Source organism: Crotalus tigris, unplaced genomic scaffold (assembly GCF_016545835.1).
Source record: "Crotalus tigris isolate CLP2741 ecotype Arizona unplaced genomic scaffold, ASM1654583v1 scf7180000019478.12717781048:2074007, whole genome shotgun sequence".
In the NCBI taxonomy this organism is placed as follows: domain Eukaryota; kingdom Metazoa; phylum Chordata; class Lepidosauria; order Squamata; family Viperidae; genus Crotalus; species Crotalus tigris.
In genome coordinates this window covers 1,546,001-1,567,155 of record NW_024097560.1, presented here as the reverse complement: position 1 = coordinate 1,567,155, position 21,155 = coordinate 1,546,001, and the positions used below count along the sequence as shown (strand labels likewise).

At 52.5% G+C, this 21,155-nt stretch overlaps 1 protein-coding gene across 8 annotated transcripts in view; it reads right to left on the bottom strand.

Moving 5' to 3' along the window:
- Positions 1-1,665: 1,665 nt before the first annotated feature.
- Positions 1,666-21,155, bottom strand: part of FAM222A (family with sequence similarity 222 member A) — a 50,452-nt gene continuing 30,962 nt past the window's right edge. For 7 of the 8 annotated variants that reach the window (XM_039362826.1, XM_039362823.1, XM_039362827.1 and 4 more), the window contains exons 2-3: positions 11,943-12,072; positions 1,666-3,510 (exon numbers count right to left, since the gene is read on the bottom strand). In XM_039362826.1, coding sequence (XP_039218760.1) covers positions 2,240-3,510; positions 11,943-12,024 — 1,353 coding nt within the window. In that variant the 5' untranslated portion in view covers positions 12,025-12,072 and the 3' untranslated portion in view covers positions 1,666-2,239. Of the gene's footprint in view, positions 3,511-11,071; positions 11,486-11,942; positions 12,073-21,155 lie in introns of those variants that run through there. The other variant, XM_039362830.1, reaches the window with a different exon arrangement.

Genomic DNA, 21,155 nt, shown 5'->3' with positions numbered 1-21,155 from the left:
TCAACAGATAATGCACCACTGGATGTATGGCTGGACCTTTTTACGATTGCCTGGAATTAAGGGCTGGTGAGAATTTTCTTGGTGGTCAGTCGGTCAGCCAGTTCAGAAGGAAATGTGGCCACGGCAGAGGTCCCACCGTCCTCCACACCAGCCCGCGCACCAACCTGGCCTCTCTGCCGGGGCTTCTCAGAGTGATAGCGCGGCCCCACAGAGCAATCAGAAAGGCCAAACGGTTCTCCTGCCAACCTGTGCAGTGAGACGCCGAAGCTTGCACACTTTGCTAGTCAACCTGCACAGCAAAGCTGGCAATGAGCCCTTTGGGGGGCTTCAGAGCAGGAAACTGAGGCTCAGGGGGTGGGGGAGAGGCACCTGGCTACGCCTGAACTCCAATTTTTACCCTGCCCCTTTGGAAACTGGCAGTGGCCGACCGAGCAGGGCTGACTGGACTCCCAACGCAGGAGGCCCATTTCACAGCTGGCCAGGCCAAGGTGGAGAGGAGCCCCCCTCCCAAGACCGGGAGCCGAAGAGGAAGACAGCCTCCCAGCCGGAGGGGAAGGTCTGTTGTTCCCCCACATCCATCTGCCCCACCACGTTCCCCAAGGGAGACCCTCCCTGGTTCATGTTCCCGGCCAGGGACCCCCCAGCCTCCCCTCTGGGGACCCTCTTCCGATCAGGGCTCAAGCAAGAGCAGCATGCAAAGACGATCCAGACTGTCGATCCAATGAAAGCCCAGATTTAATGTCTTCTTTGGGGGGGGGGGAGGGAAGAGAAAAAAGACAGACATTCGGAGACAGGGTTCTGTTTTTTTTTTTTCCAAGCTTTTTGTTTTCTCTCATTTTTAAAACAATACAGTGCAGAGCGCACTTGTCACAGTAGAATATAATGGTCGCTTTTTCGTATAAAAACACATTCTCAGGTTATTTGTAAATGCACTTAGTGCTGGAAAAAGGTGGTAAGGACACAGTATCTCTGCATTTGGAGCCCCTTTCCCCCCCCTCTCTCTAACAGGAAAAATCTGAAATACCTGCAAAGCAGATCACCTGGCATCAAACCTATCAAACTCCTAATTCCACCACGGCAACTGCGGAGCAAAAGGAACACTTTTTTAGAAGTTGCATTTCCTTCTTTTTTGAAGGCGGAAATGAAAGGATGGGAAACGCTCCAGTCAGCCCTGGAGTCCTTTAAGGCAGGCTGCAGCTGGACCCGCTGGAGGGGGCTGGGTGCTCAGGCAGCTGCCTGCAGAAGAACCCATGGCCGCTCACTGGATCCCACTCGGGTGATCCCCATTTCTAGAACTCTGTCTAGGCAGGAAGGGAGCAGGACCAGGGGCTGGAATGGCTCACCTTCCCACACTTTCTGGCAGCCCTGATGCATCTGCATCACTTTGGCCTGCAAGGACTCAATGGCCAGATCCCAGCTGGGGATTGGGGGGACCCCAGGGAGTGACCCTTGACCCTTAGAGGACTTAGTTTCCCCCAGGGGCCTTCTTGACGCAGGCATTTGCAGCCAGATGCTACAGAGGTGGATTACAATAAAAGGACTGAAGACCCTTCTCCTTTTCAACACTGTGTCTCTCTCTTCTGCAAATATCCCCCCACAACACAGTCTTCCTGGTTCTCACACGCAGACAAGTAATGAAATGAAATACTGCTATTAAAAATGAAATAAGAATAATAATAATGTTTTAATTCAGAAATCTCCTGGGGTAATGCTGATGTGATGGAGGGGTGGGAAAATCCATCTTATAGCAGCCAAAAACTGTACAGCAGGTTCAAACTAAAAAAAGTCACTTCAAGTTTTCAAGTGTTTTTTTTCCCTTCTTTAGACAGCTTCCAGACCTTCGCCCCCACCCCAATTATTAGCTTTAAATCGAAACAGTGCAAGTTACAGACTTCATCTAGAAAGGAGGCAGAATCGCTAAACCCCCTGGATTAATGGGAGGGGTTGGGGGAGTCTGCATCCTTCCTTGCCCTCCGCCAGTCACAATGCATTTCAAATGCCCCCCACTTGTCACCCAGGGCAGAAAGAGGGCCAGGGGGCCCCCTTCCCAGGCAGTCCGGCTAGCAGTGCCCACTGGCAGGCACACACTCATTCTTGTCCCCCAGGGCACCCCCAGATTAGCAGCAAAATGGGATCCCATCTCCCTGTTCACATTCTCAGCCATAAAACCCCTTCCTGAAGCACACAGACCAACGCTGTGCCCCATCACAGGCAGCACGGCCCGGGGGCACCTTTGCCCTTATCTGTAGACAGGCAGCCGGATGTGGGCATGCTGGTGGTCCAGGAGGCGGGGCACCGAGACCGTCTCGTAGCCCTTGCCCAGCATCTGCTCCTTGATGCACGGCGGGTGGATGTCGTTGATCAGGTACTCCAGGGACTGCAGGCTGCTGCTGAGGACGGAGGTGTTGCAAACTGCCTTGCTGGGCAGACTGGGGAGCCCCTCCGAAGGGTGCAGGCCCAGGTCCCGGGCCCCGGTGGGCAGCTCCTGGGGATTGTAGCAGTCGCTGCTATTGGGTGTGACCAAGATGCTGTTCCAAGCAGGGGCAAAGTACTGCCCCACCGAGAAATTTCCCTGCACGCCCACGCAGTTCAACGGCGAAGAGCTCACCTTGTCTGCGGCGGTGGCACCGGTCATGGGGTGGGCACGCAAGACCCTGGCACACACCTCGGGCGACGTGCTGACAGCCCCCCCGCTGCCCGCACTGTACATCCGCAGCGGCTGCTGCTTCTGCTGCCACAGCAGATAATCCATGCCGTCCGGGTAAAGACCCGGCTTGGGTCCCACCAGGCCACTGCCCAGGTTGGAGCCAGTCACCAGCTCAGCGCCCTTCCGACAATCCGGCAACACAGCCCCCGCGTAAGCCACTGCTGCCCCCACCGCAGCCATAGTGGTGAAGCTGCCCGCGGCACCATGCTTGGCCGGGCTGGGGCTGGTCACCACCACCCCCTGGCACACCTGCTGGCCGGCCTGAGCCTGGCACTGCTGATTGATCTGAAAAATAATGTTCTGGATGGAGGGCAGGTTGGCCTGGGGCAGCACCAAGCTCTGGCCGGCGTGCGGGACGACCGAGGCGGCCACCGTGACGTTGGGCGGGACAGGCGCCTCCATCTGCTTCTGGCCACCAGGATAGTTCAGCTGGGCTGTGCAGGACGGCCCGGGGGCTAAAGTGCTCATCACTGAGTAGGGGGCTACAGCCAGGTGGGCAGGGGACATCTTAGTGCGCTTGCCCTCGACGCTCTTCATGGCCCCTTTGCCGGCGGACGCCTTCACGATGGCCAGGAGGCCCTGGTAGCTGCTGGCGTGCAGAGGGTAGGGGCTGTAGCGCTGGCCCATCGTGTCATACCCGTTCACCGTCCGGTTAAGGTGCTTGTGCTGGGGGACCCTGATGTTGGTGGGGAAGATCTTGATGGTGAGAGGGTTGTTTGCCACCTTCTGCGCATAAGCGTCGAGCTCAGCCGGGCTGGGGTATCGTGGGTATCGTGGAGAGCGGATGGGAGCCATGGCTTCACCTAGGAGAGACCAAGAAGATAGGTGACATGCTGCAATGCTTGTAGCCACTTCTAGAGGTCACTAGAGCCTTCTCTGCACAATTAGCACTGAGAGCAGCGATGCTTTAGTTAAGCGGCCTTTCTCCACCTTGGCAACATTAAGACTTTGTGGCTGGCTGAGGAATGCTGGGCGCTGAAGTCCACCCATCCTTGCCAAGAATGGGAAACACTGAGCTAAAATAAAAGCTGGTCTGTCCTCACCGGGTAATCCAGGGACAGCATTTTCTGCATGCAAAGTACCCTAAAGCAAGCAAAATCAGCCCACTGAGCTTAAATACTGATGAAGACTTTTCCTTCAACAATTTGATCAATACTGTCTCTTCCCCAATTCTGGGAGAAAGAAGGGGAACCTCCAGACCTGGTCCCTTGACTCGACTCAGCTGAGAAACCAAAGGAGGTTTTGCACAGACCGACTGCAGAATTTGCTCCTGGAAGTGACGGCTGATGGCCCCAACTGCACGCCGTAGGATAACTTCTCATCTAATAGCATCCATCTCCCCACTGGCTCCAGCAAACCTGTATTAGAAATCCAGCCATCAAGGCTGAGTGGCCCCTCTCTTTTCTTCTATGGTATCCTGCCCCTGCTTGTGGAGGCTCTGTTGAGCACCAGAGCCACTCAAGATAATCCAAGCACTGTATTTCTCCCTTCAATTTGTTTCATCGTTTCTAAAGGAAGCCGATTTGTCTTCATTCTTCCAAACAGATTCCATGTTCTTAAAGATCGACCCACTGTTCTTTTTGGACTTCCAAGGTTGTTTATGGGAGGGCGGCAGTAATTCTATCTGGGAAGAGTGGAAATGCCTCTTTACGGGGGGGGGGGGGAAGGAAGCACTGCTCTGAAAGATTGGATTTAAACCATATTATACAAGCAATTTCATGGGTGCTTTGCGGCGCTATGAGAGCTCCACTGGAAGAAAACAGAAAAAAATCCATTTGCCAGCTATAAATCAGCACTTCTTATAATGAGCACAAAAATGTCACTTTTATGCAATTTTACAGATGAACAAAACTGGTGAAATTAACTGTGGTAACCTACTGTACTCAGCAGAAGGCAGCTCCGAGGAGGAGAATATGGGATGGGGAGAGAGAGAGAGGGAGAGAGGGAGATTCTGCCTCTCTCAAACTGCCTTCTTGAGCTAGTCTAGGGTGTGAAAGCTCATTTGTTGTTTCCATTATGCTTTCATTTGGAGTTTATCTTGAGTATCCAATGAGCCACCAACTGTGAAAATGATTAAATCTACAAAATCTATCTAATAGATTGAATAAATTAGATGTCTGAAGAGGCTGCATCTGAAAAGAGAGGTGGGAAAAGGAAGGTCTTGCTGACAGGGGAAGGGTTTGGGGAAGACGCAAAGAATAAGCGAGAATTACAGGCCCACAAAATCCTTCTCCGAGTCTGTCGCCCCAAACTCAGCTGGGAAAGGCAGCAGCCAAAGAAAAGGTGTTGATCAAAAATCCTATTTTTGCTCCTTGGTGATTTCACCCTCATCTTGGAAAGCAAGCTCAGAATAGCCCGTCTGCCACTTTCTAAAACCAAGCTAGGCCACTGCTTGGCTCCTTCAAAGGTGGCTGAGATCTGCTTCGGAGGCAGTATGCAATCATAAAAAAATATATGCTAAAAAGTAAATAGAAAAGGAATTCGCAAAGAGTCCAAGGAAATAAAACACAGCAAGAAGTATCCAACTCTCTCAACTGAGGGGGCAGAGTTCACGCCCTGAAGTGTCAAATGTGTATTTCTCCAAGGTGGCAAAGTCTGGGACCCTAAAACTTCAAAGGGGGGGGGGGGGCTGCAACATGAAGGTCCCGCTGCAAGTCTGCAAATGTGCTGGCAAGCACCGAGGGTTGGACCCTTGTGCTTGCCAACTCCTGCACCCCCATCTGCAAGCCCACCCCCCTCTGGGCACCAAGGCAGAGCCCGCTTGTGCTGTAGCAGAACAGCAACCGGTCCCTTCTCCCCTCCCTTCTCCGCCAGCGGCTACATTAAACCCAGCTCGAAGGACGGGGTTTTAATTGACTTAATAGCCTGGTTAATAACAATGCTTATTCCAGACACCTGTAAAAAAACCTCAGTGTTAATGGCATGGGGGATGCCTGGCAAACGTAGCTTTTCAATGACTGCTGCTTAATGGAAACCTGCGATTAACAGGCGAGGCACTCAGCTGCTGCCGTGAAATGCCCGTGTGCCACCATGTCATTCTCGGGCAGGAGGGTGGCACACGTGGAAGCCCAGTCCAGGCGAGTGAAGCAGTGGAGCCCCCCTCCCTCCCCACAATAATTACTGCTTTCAAAAGGACCGTAATTGCTTCCCTTCGTGGCACCCTCACCACTGTGCCACTTGCCATGCCATGCTGCCACTGGCCTACACCGGCTGCTTTCCCTGAAGCCCACCCCCGTCTGCTCTCACCTGCCTTCCAGGCTGGGTCTGGGGGCTTCCGGGAGAGGCCAGCTGGACACCAGCAGCCAGAATGCAGTCTCCAGCTTCCTTCCACAGTTCCCCAACTGGCTTCTTCTTCTTTTTTTAGAATTACTCCACTTTTCAAAAATAAACTCTTCTAATTCTGCTAAAACCACATGACAAAGCTGATGCATTAATGACCTGGTTTTGTTAGGAGTCAGTCCTGCCTTTTCAAGAAACCCAGAGGAGTGTCAGTTGCCTAACTTGAAAAGCATCAGGGCCCAAACTGGTGTGAAGAATCGTCAGGGAAAAAAAATCCTCAACCTTTCAAAATCCTCAGTAGGCAACGGTATTATAATAGGGTTGAGACTGGTCTCCAATCCCTGCCATATTTAATTTAAAATGTTTTTAATGTCTTTCATTAACGAGTACGCAGGCTTGTATGGAACGGGGAGGAAGCAGGTCGAAGTCTGTGCACCGTTAAAGATTAAATACTTTTTTAGAAAAAAAGTCTTTTCATAAGCCCATTAACCTAGAAAAAGCTTCAGTTAAGACCCAATTTAATCCATTCTAATTAAAGTGATACCTACTTTAAAAGCACATTGAAGTGACCTGTAGTGCAAAGTTACCCAGCAAGAAGCCAGCCAGAATCCTTCAAACTGCCTGTTTACTGAACCTTCTTTTGTTTCAACTTAAGTAGCTTATTATGTAGTTTGTTTTTTCTTTCTGTCAACTGCTTCCAGGCCTTCAGCAAGGAAAATGCAAGAGTATCAATATATATTTATAATTTGTAATTTTTTTTAGGAAGCTAAACCTCCCTGGATAAATATCAGAGGAGAAGGCAGGCGTTTCATTTCCATCATCAGCTCTTCCTGTCTCCATCGCATCGAGTCTCCTCGTATTTTTCAAGGTGGAAGGGGGAAAAAAAGATCCCCAAATCCCTGTCAGGAGCAAAATTTTCCCCTCTCCGTCTTGCAAGTTGTTCAATTTCCCCGACTTTGCATTCAATAACAGCCAAATAATTGAATCATCCCGGCTGCCGAAGATAGGCTTTGAATTTTATTAGAATTTTAAATTGTTTTGTTTCTTCAGTATTTTATTACAGTAAATGGAAAAATGCATGACCCATGGTAATCATCTGATGGCTTTTGATATTATTTGGAGCTGGGAGCACATCCGGAGCGGGAGCAGGACGCTGAGATGGAGCCATCAGGAAGGCTGATGAGATTAGCTCTGAAACAGAAGGACTTTCTGCTCACCCAAATTGGCCAACAGATGTGGGGGGAGGGGGGAGCTCAGGTCCAGTCCTGGAAAATTGGTCTGGACTGGAGGGAGGGGCTGGCTGGCTGGACCTCCCCCCAACATCCAGGGTTCCAAACAGTGAAGGTTGATCTTGACCGAGCAAGACAAGCACAAAAGAGGGGAGCAGCCTGAAGCTGTGCTGTGCTCCATCACTGGAGGCTTGCAAAAGATTAGACAAGCATTTGATCAGGATGGTGCTGAGTAGTCAACTTTGAAAACACTAATATAGAGTTTGCAGAATCCAGGTCACGCAAATTTCCACCAGCAAGAACACTTATCCTGGCTGCTGAGATACACACCCACTTTCTGCCTGGTGTGACACACTTGTCCATCGGCCGAGCTTGGCACATTCCAGTTAAGTGTGAGAAAAGTGCACCTGGTCAAAGGAGGACAGAGCTGGCCAAGTTTTCTGCCTCTAGTCTTTTTTTCCACCTTTTCCAATTAGGTAAATATCCTGTCAGCAGCCCGGAGATCTCCCAGCCATGATCAACTTTCTGGTAATGTAATAGCGAAGAAACTGAGCTGAGTAAAATCTGAGAAAAATGACCCTCTCTTTGGCAGATGCCCCAAAGAAGAGGGGCAGGAGGATTCCTGAAATACAGAAGAGGGGATCTGCTTGAGAGCAAACCCACTGTGCAAATCCCTCCCTGGGAGCCCCCCCCCACTCTTAGCCCTATGCAAAGTGGAAATCAAATTCATATCTGCAAGCGGCACCAACTTAGAGCAAACCAGCTGAAATAGACAAGAATCTCCACTGAGAAGCTATTAAATATGGATTTTTGCTCCCAAATTAACAGATTTTCCAATACTCCTGAATACCAAGCAGGGCCTCTGCTGGAGCCGGGCCTTGCCAGACTGCCCGAGAAAAGCCAGCTTGCATTTCTACCCAAGACCCTTAAAGATTCCTAGAAGGCTGGGGGAGCAGTTTCAAGCTGATGAATCATCGTCCGCCTTGGCTGGCCCAACACGTGGCTGTCAGCTGCTCAGAATTTAATGCCAAGTTTATAAAAAGTCTGGCAAGAGAAGAGACCGAGGTTGGCACCGCTCAGACGCCAAAGGACGGATGGCACCTGCAGCAGACCCACCCAGTTGGGACAGCCCAGGGGAAAACGGGGGTGACAAAATGCGCTACGGAAAGAGCTGAATCTCCTTTGGAGGTACAGCTCGGCTGTTCTGCACACTCCAAGGGCACAAGGTCCCTTCAAGAGGGGAAGGAGACCTGCTCAAGGATCCAGCCAACACACCCCTGAAGGAAAAATACCCAGTTTTTATGCCCCAGAAACTGCCCTGAATAACAAATGGCCTTTGGCTTGCACAGCCCGCAAAGCAGCCTGCAGCCTGGCGCTCGTCCCTCTTCCTGGAAGTGACACAGTGTGGACTCCGGCCTGGTCCTGGTCCTCCATCCCCTGTTCAGAAGTGGAGCTTCCCTCTGCAAAGTCCTTTTGCTCCCGAGTAATCTCCTCTTTGCAGGAGCAACTGCAGGTGGGGCGGGTGCCAGGCTGCAGAAGGGCACTGGGCCTGCACGGAGGAAGTAGGTGGGGGCTTGCCGGCCATGAGACCCTAACCATTTCAGCCCCAAGGGCAGCCCCCTTCGGCCCCTCCATCCACAGGGAGCTTTGCAGCCCAGGCCAGCTCCCTAAGCCTTCTCCCCTTTCTCCCCCGGGAATATTTATCACTACTACTCATTTATTTGACTTACTCGCTGCTTTTCTGCTTAATAGCAGCCGAAGTGACACGCAGCGTGAGTTGTGTTTACTCATAAATAAAAGCAAGTCCCGATTTGCTAGGAAGCGGGGAAGCAGACTCCCCCTCTGCTTCCTGCCTTGCCAGGGACCCAGCAGCCCTTCCTCGGGGTTCAATCCTGGACGGCCTGCGCTGCCAGGTGCTTTGAGCTACCTGGAAAACCTGCGGTTGTCTTGGCTGTCATGCGGGGCTAACTCAAGGGGCTTACACCCAGGGAAGTGGGGGGGGGCGTCCCTCCTCATTGTGTGAATCCCATCAAGGCGGCAGTTTTGAATCTTCCCTTCCTCTCTCTGTGTGCCAGGAGCAGAGGGCCCAGCCTGGCCTAAGGCCACAATCTCCACTGCTGGGCTCTCGGCTGGTGCCCACCGCTTGCCCCCCCCCCAGAAGCACCAGCCAGCTCCGTGCTCCGGGTGAGGCCCCCCCTCGCCTCACAAGGCAGCCCAGCTATCAAAGGAGGAGCTCAGCCACGGAGGCGGGGGGGGGGGGGGGGGAGGTCTGAATTTGCATGGGTTCACCCAGCCGAGGGGGAAGGGGAGGAAGGGGGGCTGCTTCTCTCTGAGCCACTAAAAAGTAAATGGCTTAGTTTGCTCTGTGACAAGTGGAAGAAACAGGGCTGTGTTTGCATCACAATGGGACAGATTGTGCTTTGTTTGCCCACAAAGAAATTGGTTGTGCTTTGGTGAAGAGGCTTGTCCATACTCACTAATTCAATTACAGGAGGATTATGCGAGGCTGCCCCCTTCCCTGGGACCACTCGCCAGCGCTTTGAGAGCCACAGGGGGGTCCCTCTCCCCAAAGGAACACCAGGTCTGGCTGGAGAGAAGCGTTCTAAGGTTAAGGAGGTCAGTTGCAGAATTTTCCAAGGACACATTTGATATGAGGGGTTTCATTACCCACACTAGGTAAAATCATCACACGTCTTTAAGAAAACCACGAAGTTCAGAAAGCACCAAGGACTGCACAGTCCTCCTCCTCCTCCTGCTCCCTGCAAACCCCCCTCTCTTCTAGCACTGATCATGTTACCTAGTTGGGTAATGAAACATCTGCAAGAAAACCTCCAAGCTCAGAGAGCAGCAAGGACCCCTCATTTAAACCCTGAGCTACAAATATTATCCTTTATTGGTACATATTTAGTAGCATCCTCCTTCTGTCCCATGAACAATCAACCACTGGGGGGGCCCTCTGGAAGGGGGCTGTGCCCATCATGGGCCTGACTTGGAAAGAAGCAGCTGGGGATCCACAGCTGGCCTTTCCCCTCCCGTCTCTGCCAGCTGTGGCCCTTGGGCAGTGGCTGAAGAGTGCCTGCTGGAGAGCACCATTTGCTCACCAACCTGCAAAGTAGCCAGGCCAGCCTGGTTGCTCTGTGCAAAGCCAAGTGGGCCAGGAAGCCAGGGGAGGGGTCCGGAAAAGTCTGGGGAGAGACGGGGGGGGGGGGCTGGGAGAAATGTCTCCTTCTGTAGCTCCAGCACAGGCAGCAGGGCAAATATTAGTAGGCACACCTTGCATGCAAAATTAATACCAAAATTAATCAACGACCCGGGTGCGTAATAGGATTCTGCAGCCGTGGCAGGCCGTGCTGGGCGGCCGACTTATTTCATGCTGACGGAAACGCAGCCAGAGGACATGAAATAAGGCCCATAAAGATAATTACCAAGATACTTGGGAGCAAATTAAGTAATCAGAGGCGCTTCTAAATCATGTCTAGTTTTAAGAAGCGTTTTCGTTCCTGATTACTGAGAGAGTAATCTGGAAGGACAGGACAAAAAGAGACCCCCCCCTTTCCTCAATGCCCCCAGGCTAAGGCAAAGACCCCCCCTCCCCCCACCGGCCATCTGTGTGCCCCCTGGCGCAGCTTCTCCTCTGTGGGTGGAACAGCCAAGGGGGAAAACTGCCTTGGCAAGGAAATGCCCAGGGTGAGGCTACCTGACCCTTAACTCAGGGGGAGGGGAGCAAGCGAGGGGAGGGCCAGAGATTTGATTTCTCTCTCACTAAGCAGTTGTAAAATCAACCCAGTGAGGGAGGCCCAAGCAAACTCACTTGTGCCCAGCTCAGTTAGAACTGATGCTAAGTAAAACTGGGAACCTGCAAGTTTAATGGTGATGATGACGTTGGTGATCGTCGTTCTGTGGCTTTGCAGGCACCCCGAGAGCTTCTGCCACGGAGACAAATTCCTTGTGTGTATGATCACGCTTGGCCAAATAAAGTATTCAGTCCAATTCCATTCAAACCCTCCTCTCCAGCAAACAAATGAAAACAGGCAGAAGGACTAACGGTAAAGCCGCCCTTGGAAAAACCCAGCCTAACTCTCCTGGGAAGGAGAAATTGGCACTTTTTCCGCAGGCGCCTGGTGGGAAGAAGGAAACAGGCCAGCCTAATCTCCGACTGCTTCTGATTCTGCGCCCCCTGCTCAGCCAGGGAAGAAAGAACGAAAAAGGGGGTTGAACCCCTGCAGCCACCAGAGCCCAGCCCAGGCTGTGTCCTTGCAGACAGGAAGCGCTGGTATAAAGGAGAACAATCATTAAAAAAAAAATTCCTCCAGTTTAAAACACACAATAATCACTTTAGAATCCTAATGCGCCTTTGCAGCCAAAGAGGTCAACGCTGCCCGCCTAAACCAGGCTCATTAAATTTACATTTAATCATAGCTTTGGATTTAGAGACAAAGAACGCCAGGAACAGGTGCTTTGCCCAGTGACCTTTGGGGACCTATTTTAAGGTAACTCATTTACGGCTCCTGCAAAAGGCCCCCTCCCTCCGCTCAGCCGCCAAAAGCCCTGATGGGCTTGAGTGGGAATCAGGGGAGGGGAACTGCAACAGGGGCCCCCACGGCACTCATGCCAAGAGCCCCTTCCTCTACCAGGGGTCACCACTAGAGACAAGGGGGGGTGGCCGCCTCCCAGGGGATCGGCTCCTTTGCCCGCCTGGCTGCAGCCACCAGCCCAGAGCAACTCACCCTTGCGTGGCTCCAGGGCCTTATTCGGACAACCCAGAGGCTGCCTCGGTGGGTTCTGGGTCCTCTGCAGGCAGGCCAACATGGCGGAAGAGAGGGCGAGACGACTCTGGTGGCATCACTCCAGAAGACCCTGCAAGGCATCCCAGAGAAGAGAAACGAGGTCAATCCATCAGCCCGAAACTGTGCCAGCATCACAAACCATCAGGGAAGGAAGATCCATGCAGGGTTCCGGCTTCAAAGGGTGCTGTGCATTCTGGAGAAGCAAAATTCTACGGACAATCAACACTTCCAAGCTTCTAGACCAGAGTTTCACAACCTTGGGGGTGTGTGGCTTGAAGGAGCCCCTGGCTGCTAAATGAGCAAAGGGGAGTCCTGCAAACAGCTCCTTCCTGCCTCCCCCCCCCGCGCTCTCATCCTGGCACAGAAATCTTAAAATGACGGATGTGGCTTCTTACCCTCAGAGAAGGGAACTGCCTAAATCTTCCAGGAAGGAGGGAAAGCTTTTCCATTTCCACCCAGAGCACCCCTGCCCCCCCAAATGACGGCACAACGCCCTCCGGCTTTCCCCAGCCCAGCCACTGTGCCTCCCTGAGAAAGCAAGCAGGGAACGCACAATCTGGTCCCCAAGAGTTTGCACACCCCACGGAGGGGGCCAAAAGCAACCCGGCCCTCTCGCCAGGGAGCTGCTCCTGTTGAACATGCGCCTGGAGTCGCCAAACTCCTGTTCCTCCTACTAATGAAGTATTCAGGCATAAAAGCCCTTTTCAACTATCTTTCTTAAGATGCTAATTTCACAACAAGAGTTCGTTACTACGTAATTATCTCAATCTAGGTTCTACCCCCCCATCTGTACCAGCCTTTCTCTAAAGAGGGGGGAAAGAAAAGAAAAGCAAAGTCTGAAACACAGGCACTTTTCATCATCACCAGCTATTTTATTTTCCGTGCAGCTACCTTGAAAGAAGCGATTTTTTACTCTGAAAGAGACTTTTATTCCGTCTCGCAGCCAATTTTCGCCTATTACCGTCTGGAAGAGAAAAGAGAGGCTAGCAAAACGGGCCTTGATTATGGAGCCCTCCTTAATGCAAGAGCCATTTCCTCTCTAGTAATTTCATTCAAGGGGATCGGTCCAAAGTGAGGGGCTGCAGGGGAGCAGGCCCAGGCCCCCACCCAGATGGAGCCGGGCTCCTTCCGACGGTGCCCGCAGCCCTCCAACTTTGAGGTTGGCCCCAGAGACTCTGAGCAGGGAAGCAGCTGAGCCCCTCTTTGCAGTTCTGGGGGTGGCTCCTGCCCCCCTCCTTACGAGCAGGGCAAGAGAGAACCAGGCAGGGCACGGTCCGTGAGGAGGTAGACTCGGAGGACCTGGGACTTTGTGCACTCGTGGGTCTCTTTGTGCCCCGCTGCCTGCGAGGCTGGATGGGCAGCGGTTCTTACTGCAGTTGAGAGCACGCAGGGCTCTGCTCAGCTGCTCTGCCCGTCTTAAGGAGGATTGGCCATCTGGGCCTCCAGCCTCGACTTCCTGCCCCGGCTTCTCCTCCTGGCACTTGAGGTTAATCCTGCAAGCAGATCCACAGCCCCTTTCTGCCCCCCAAAGGCACCGCTCGGGGCTTTGGACCGGGATTTGGGCCACCAGGGAGGGACTCCTGCCCAGCCCAGATGGCAGAGCTTTGCCTGGCGTGGGAACAGCTCAGAACTGCAGAGTAAAACAATGCACTTTCTTTCTTTGAGAGTTTCACCTACCAAAGCGAAGCCGAATCCCGGCCCATTTGGTCTCTTTCTCCAAAGCCCCAAGGGGCAACCCGTTTTTAACCTGCTTGCAAATCTCCCCAGCTTATTGGCTAATCTGCTATGATGTCATGGAGGATCTCTAATGCCAAAGCTCAGCAAAAAAGTTTCAGCTTACTTAGGTCCCTCGGCATCTGAGTTAAATCCCACCCGTCCTGGATTTCACCGGCAGCCGGGTCCGTAGAGAGCCCGGCCGGACTGAGCAGTTTTGCCCATCTGCCAACTCCATCCCTGGTGGAGGGCAGCTGGCTGCTCACCCACCCTGTTCTCTCCAGCTTTCGAAAGAGCCCGTCCAGCTAGAAAAGGATGCTCCCACTTGCTGGATCAGGCCCTGCCCTGGCTCTCGCCTCCTGGCTGCAAACTGCCACGCCCAGGACACAACATCTGCCCACTGCAGGGCCTTTAAAAATAGCTCCCTTCTCAATATATAAGTACCCATTTCACAGCCTTTTCTCTAACGCCTGCTAATTTTGAAAGCCTGCCGTGAAAAACAGGGCTATTTATAAGCCCAAGGTCTCTGCAACTTTAATAATCCTCCCCCCTCCCAAAATCACCTGTCCCTGAAGGGGAATGACTGCTCTTTGGCACCTTCCAGTTGCTGATAAAAGGGGCCTTGAGTCCCAATGAGAGACTGCAGGGGGGGGGGCGGCACAGAGAATTTTAAAACCAGGCTTGCTCCAACTTCCAAGCCATCATTGCGGCAATCCTCTGACATGATGGCTCGTAGCTCTGTTGGGACTACAATTCCCATCACAGCTCCTCTGAAGCACCCTCAGTGGCTATGCTGGAGGGGCACAGCTGGACATAATCCACGTGGGCTTTACTTGCTCTTTCGGAAGCGCTTCAAACAATCTTCGACTGATGTTGGGAACTTTGCTGTGAATTGTCTCACGTGGCCACGTGGCTTCTTCTCTATTTGTGCTGTGGTCGTGTGATCTGATTATACTGAGCACCAGCCGTAAGGAATTAATAACTCTGAAAGCCTGCAATTGAGGGGGGGGGGGCACAGGAAGACCAACTTCAAATTCCCCTCCCCAGCCATGCACATCATTTAATAACCTGGGAACTCCCCCACCCTACCTTGCAGGGCTGTTATGAAGGTCCAGGTGGTGTTGTGGAAAGCAGGAAGGATGAAGGCACCACACACCTAGTCAGAGACTGCTCGTGCCAGCCTGCCAGGGGTTTACGCTCACCCGTCTTAAGTCCGATTGCTCAACAGAAAGCCCTCCATTTGGTGAGCTGTAACATGGTCTGTGTTCAGGGGCATCACAACCCTGGTGCAAAGGTGAGCCTAATCCAGCAAACTACAGACCAAGCTTTGAAACCATCGCATCTAACTTCCTTCTGGGTCCGTCCAAAGGATGTAAAATTAGACAAAGCCAGTTCCCCCTTCGCACCCAAGACACGGATGCACTCTGCCTATGCTCTGAAGCATGCCATTCCTCTCTCGACACCCTCCTGTGCTTTGTCTCCTCTGTTCCTGTGAGCTGCTACTCAGGCAACTTGCAAATAATTTATGCTTAACCTTGAAAACCCCAAAGGGCTGCAACTCAATTAGCAAAGCTGACAGTTTGGGTGCTGGAATGAGTTAATCTGGAGAAGGGTCACCTTTCTGTAAATTATGGCAAATAAATAAAACCCCAAACAGGAAAGTTCACCAGCACCTTGCCAAAGGCATCTAATAAAGCAGGCAGGCTGCTGGGGTGGGGCGGTGTGACCTCTTTTCCGTGCTCGCAAATGTCTCCATGAAGCCCAGCTAATACATTGGGGGGGGGGAAGAGGCCTGACTGGCTGCCCCCCCCCATCACGAGCAAGCCCGGAGCCTGCTGGGGAATCAGTGGAGGAGAGAACGCATCCGGTTAATAATTAAATGTTAATCTAAAAAGCAATTTTAGCTGCAGCCCATAAGATGTGGTTTAAGATTATATTAGCATGCAGGAGAGCCAAGGTTAATTTCCACGCACCCCTTGTGTGATCAGCCAGAGCCCAGCCAGCTTCATGCCACATAGGCTGCTGATTAAAAGGGGGGACCCAACAGGGAGGGAGGAACCAGCCAGGACATTTGGGGGGGGGCTTCCAAGTTTAAACACTTGTTAAAAGCTTGCATGAACTTTGATTGCAGGCTCCTCTGTGCCAGCCCCCCAGTCTTTGCACCCCCGGCCACCCCCAAAGGCATGCTCCCTCTCAGCTCCTCCTCCTTGGCAGCGGGAGGGAGGGCTCCCCGGCAGACCCAGAGGCCAAACAGGTGCTCCATCATTGATGTAGATCAGTGTTTCTCAACCTGGTCAAGTTTAAGATGCGTGGGCTTTAGCAACCATGCTGGCTGGGGAATTCTGGGAGTGGAAGCCCAAATTCTAAGGTCACGGTTCCCCCCCCCCCGCTCCATCCAGCCTTCTCCCCTTCTTCCCCAAAACCTGTGCCAAAGTTGTGGTATCTGGCTACATTCTGTGACTTCTATTTCAGCCTCGTGGTGCTGATTTCCAATAAGGGCTCTTTAATTTTAGCTCCCCCCCACCAAGAGTCCACTCAATCTGAACACAGATTTTCACAGCACAGAGGAAGAAACATTTTCCTAATTACAGCTCATTTGCATTTCCTAAATGCTGGCAAACTGGCTTCCGGACAATTTTCTGCCTGAAGGAGGGTCCGCAAATATTGAAAGTAAACAAATAAGAAAATTATCAGCTTCTACAGCCTCGGCTAATTTCTTATCTTGTAACAAACAAGGAATACCATAAAGTGCCCTGTTGTGCCATTATTGTGTTTGCTCTACAATTTATGGATTTTCTCCCCCCGCCCCTTTCTTGTTAGAACAACAAGACTCTGAGACAAGCGTTTTGTTCTTGCTGGGGCTGAAATAAGGAGCCGTCAGCGGGAGGCCCGGGCGGAGAGCAAGGCCTGCAAAGACCCCAGGTCTCCATCCAATGGGGGTCTTAGCGCAAGAAGAAGAAGGGAGGCAGCACAGCAGACGCGGTTGCTTCAAATGAGAGCTTGAGAGGAAGAAAAGATGTACAGAGACGGTTTGCAGGCAGAGAATTTGAACGAAAGCCAAGGCAAATAATTGGGCGAGGGGGGGGGTCACCCAGCACGCAGCCTCCCCAGGCCAGAAAAGGGTCTCCTGCCCTCCAGGGCAACATCAGATGCCAGTGAAGTCTGTTCCCAGCAGATCAAACTGGGGGCCAAGAAAATACGTGGCCCCTTTGGCACCGAAGGCAGCCTGTGGCACTGGGCAGAGCAGGCTTGATCCCTCCAGCTGCCCCAAATGAGGGGCAAGACCTTGAGCATCAATCAAGTGCTGGAGATTCACGGGCAGAGGCAGGGCTCCCTAGGCCCAGATCTGTCCAAGGAGGCAAAGGGTCTGCTCCTTTGGGGAGGGGGGTCATCCTGCGATAAGCAAACAACTCAGCCTCTTCTTTCAGTTGCTAGGACGAGCATCCTCACTAAGGGTACCTGGGCATGACTTAAAAGACTCTGTGGTTGATTAGAACGGGCTGCCATTCCTTTTGTGGGTCAGAAACAGGTTGGCCCAAGCAGGGACATACTCTGAGCATGTGCAAAAGGTCTTTCTCTCTCTGCTAAGCCAAGATGCCCTTGCGACCCACTTTGGAAGGACAAGCACTGGGAAGGAAAGACTCGGCTACCCCCAATGCCCTGAACGCCCTGTGAGGCCTCCCTCCCTCCTCCTGCAGATACCAGCGTCCTCCTCCCTTCCCTTCTACCTTATCTGATGTCACAGCAGGCCAGCCAATCAGCATTCAAGGTTTATCTTAGTATTTACTTTCCCCCCCAAGAGTTTAGAACCAAGTTAAGTTGCCCCCTCCCCATAGGGAGGCTTTGTCTATCGGCCTTTAAGCAGAACACAGGGGGGAGAAAAAATATCTTGTACAGGGTGGAGGTCGAGAGGGGAAGGTCGGACGGGAAAGTGCTTCAGAGCCCTGCTGAAATTCACCAGAAGGGGACCATTGCAAGCCGCCCGTAGCCCACCTCACCTCCCCATCGGGCCAGGAAACGAGGCCTCTGTCGGTCGCTGGTTTCCCACAGGCCACTTTCCTCGCGCGAGAGTCCGATGACAGGCAGAGAAATGCCAAGCGATAAAAATGAACCGGCGGAACAATAGTGCGATGGGAAAAATGGTGTCAGGGCGGGGAGGAAGAGAGAAGGCACACAGAGAGCCCCCCCTGCCACCATCCCTCCTTCCTTCCATGTTTATAGCAATTGTATGAAAGTGTACAGCACGGATCGGCAACCGCTGACAAATGAGATCAAACAGACGTGATTTCAAGTTGGCTTCATCCCGAGTTCTGATTGGCATTAATTGTGAGCATTTGCAAAGCAGAACGCGGAGAGTGGCTGACATTCGCTCCCAGCGAGCATTTCCCTTCTAATAGTTTTAATGATTACAATGGGAGCCCTTGATCGGCTCTGCGCATTAATAACTCAGGAACAGCTGGGGAGGCGGGCAGGGAGGGAGGGCCGAGGGAGGGGAGCTGCACAGGAGGGTCCGCCCTTTTGCCTGTGCAACACACATTCACTCACGTGTGTGCACCACTGAAACCCATCCTCCCGCAGAAGAGTCACAGGCAGGGATGGGGCTCCTCCGAGGGTTCGTTCTGGCTTGCAAAAAAACTTGCAGAAGCCGCAGGGCTGAAAGGCAGAGCTGTCCAGAGGAGTGCTGAGAAGGGACCAGGCTCCCCAGACAGGACACTGGTCCCCACTTCCACCCTGCAGCCGGAGAGGCGAGCCCTCCTGCTCCAGTTGGTCTCTGATCTGAGTTCCACGGCCCAGCCGGGATGTTGCCTGTAACTGGGCAGAACAGCTTGTCTTGTTCAGCTGGAGGAGACGCAATCCAAAGGCAAGTTGGCCCAAGCAGGGAAACCCTCTGAGCATGTGCAAAAGGTTTTTCTCTTAGTCAGCAGCTGACTCCAGCTTGCCGTGGCCATTATTGAGTTAGGGAAAGGATCACGAGCCTTTCAGTCCCCACTCCCCTCATTCTCAGGAGGGGACGCAGCGGATGCACCAGCTCTTCCGGAGGGCCCAGAAACCAAAAAGAGGTGGCCACGTCCAGTAATGGTCCAGCTCACCACCCGGAGACTTCCTAGAGCTTCTCCATGCCTGGCTGGACAGTCTCGGTCCCACCTTCGAACGCAGAAAACCCGCAGAGGACATGTCTGTTCTCTTTTCACTCTGAGACAAGCCAATATTCCAAAATCTTTTTTATTCTTTAAGACCCCCCCCCAAAAAAAGTTAGACTTGAGACCACCAAGCCGACTCCGTCAGCCCCTTTTCAAACCCCAAAGCTTCAGGGAACGAGATGTATCCAAATTTCTGCTAAATATTCCTATTTCCCGAAGCACCAATGCAGAGATTTCCATTCAAACAGGCTTCCGGCAATCAAGCCAACTTGTTGCCAAGAGGACTTTAATGTGTTTTTACTCCAGCTAATGCTTTAATCACACCAGGTCTCTTTTACTCCTATTTTGACGTCAGCTGCTTCAAACAACATTCTTTTCCAGGCAAAGACAGAACATAAGTCTTTTCTTTCTGTTGGCCAGCCCATCATTTCAGAAAGCCCCCTCCTGTGTCTTCCAAACGGGCTAGACTACAATACCCTTCAGCCACAGGCCTTCTATCTCCAGAAAGAGGCTGGAGAACATCCTGATATTTCATCCATAACAGCACCAACCGTAGATCTCTTCTTACAAAGAGGAAATTGTCCACCCGAACCGGTTTGCAAACCCCCAGAAGGTGGCTGTGACATGGAAATTGCATGAAGGAGCCCCCCCCCAGCCCAAGTCTTAAAACCTGAGTAGTGGTGGGCCGATTACCTGCCGCACAGTGAGCCTCAAGCACTTCAAAAGCAAAATCTGTAAACATACAGGTGCCCTTCATGAACAGGCAGCTGAAAGGCTGAAATACAGCTCCCCTCCCCTTGAAATCAGTTGAACACTCACAATCCCCGAAGCAGGTTGGCGTGCAAATCCTTTGCGCCTTCATTCAGCTGCCTCCAAAGGGAGGGTGCCCATTTCTGTCTGCCCGCTCTCCTGCCCAAGGCCACCTTTCCACCAAGACCCAGCTTTCATACAGATAATGCGGGCGCAAGGAGTTGGGGGGGGGGAATCTACCCCACTTCGATCTCTTCCCTTTCTTTTCTACACTGAGGGGAGCCAGCAGCCATCGCTGTGCCCTCTAAGACCCCTGAGGTGCAAGGAAGCCACGCTTGACGGGCGAGAGATGAAGAAGGATTAGGGACAAGGAGGAGCACAGCCTGCCCCCATTAGTTCACAGTAGCTGCCTGTAGGTCGCCTTCCCAAATCTCCCTCCCTCCCCCTGCTCACCCTTCCTTTACATTTTTCAAACTAGATGGGGGGGCACCCGGCTCAAAAGACAAAGTGATTCTTTTATTCCACCAGAACCACAAAGAAGCAATTACCCAGCTGCATTTAAGCTTACACCCCAAAAGTTCAGCCAGCAGGTGACAGAAGTGGGGGAGGAGAGAATTCACAAAGCAGCTGATTAATCAGGAACTGCCCCCCCCCTCCAGGAAAACCCTGTGCATCTCAGGATCCTTTCTCTGGAATTAAAATGCCAATTCGCTGATCTGCAGGAGGGAAAATGCAAAGCAATTAAGATCTTGGGGCGAGGAGCATTCCCCCCCCTTCCTTCCACTCTATGCAAGGCTACTCCTGGGAAGAAGCAGGCAAAATTCATTTGGCTCCCAGGGAGCCCAGAAGCTCCCCCCAGCCCTGCAGGGACCTCCGGCATCTGGCTGGCCGGCCAGGGCAGCGGGGCTGGGGGGCGTGTGGAGTTCAGGAGGCTGAAAGGCTGGGGGCCAAGTGCAGCCGGCCCTGGGAGGGGGCTCAAAAGTGCCAATATTGTCTTCCCGGGCAATAAAAAATTCCCAGCAGGCTCTTGTCGGTTTCAGGTCATTAACCTGTTTTATTGAAAGGTTGTTTACAGCAGTCATAAATAGATTCCTTTCTGTGCCTCTCCAGCAAAGAGCCATCGTGAGACCCGGGAAAGGGGGGCGGGCAGCAGCTGGGAAGAAAGGGGAGGGGGCTCCCCAACCAGGCAAGCACAATTTCCAGCAAGTTGCTCTGGATTGGATAACGCCAGTGGCTCACCAGAAAAAGCATCTCCTGCATGTTTCAATCCCTCCACTCAAAAACGGGGGGGGGAACCTGAAAGCAAAGTTCAAACCCAGAGTGGGAAGAGGGGCCCAGAGCACTGAGGGGCAGCAGAAATCGCTCACAGCCAGCCAAGCCGGGAAAAACCAGAAGAGGTCCACAATTCAGAGGGTCTCGCCAGCAACTACACAGACAACCTTGGTGCCTCTGCCGTGTCTTGGTGGGAGGGGGCTTCAAGCCCCTTCACCCACCTGACCTGCAGAGAGTGAAGGGGAAGAGAAGGATCACCCACCATAGAAGCCTAACA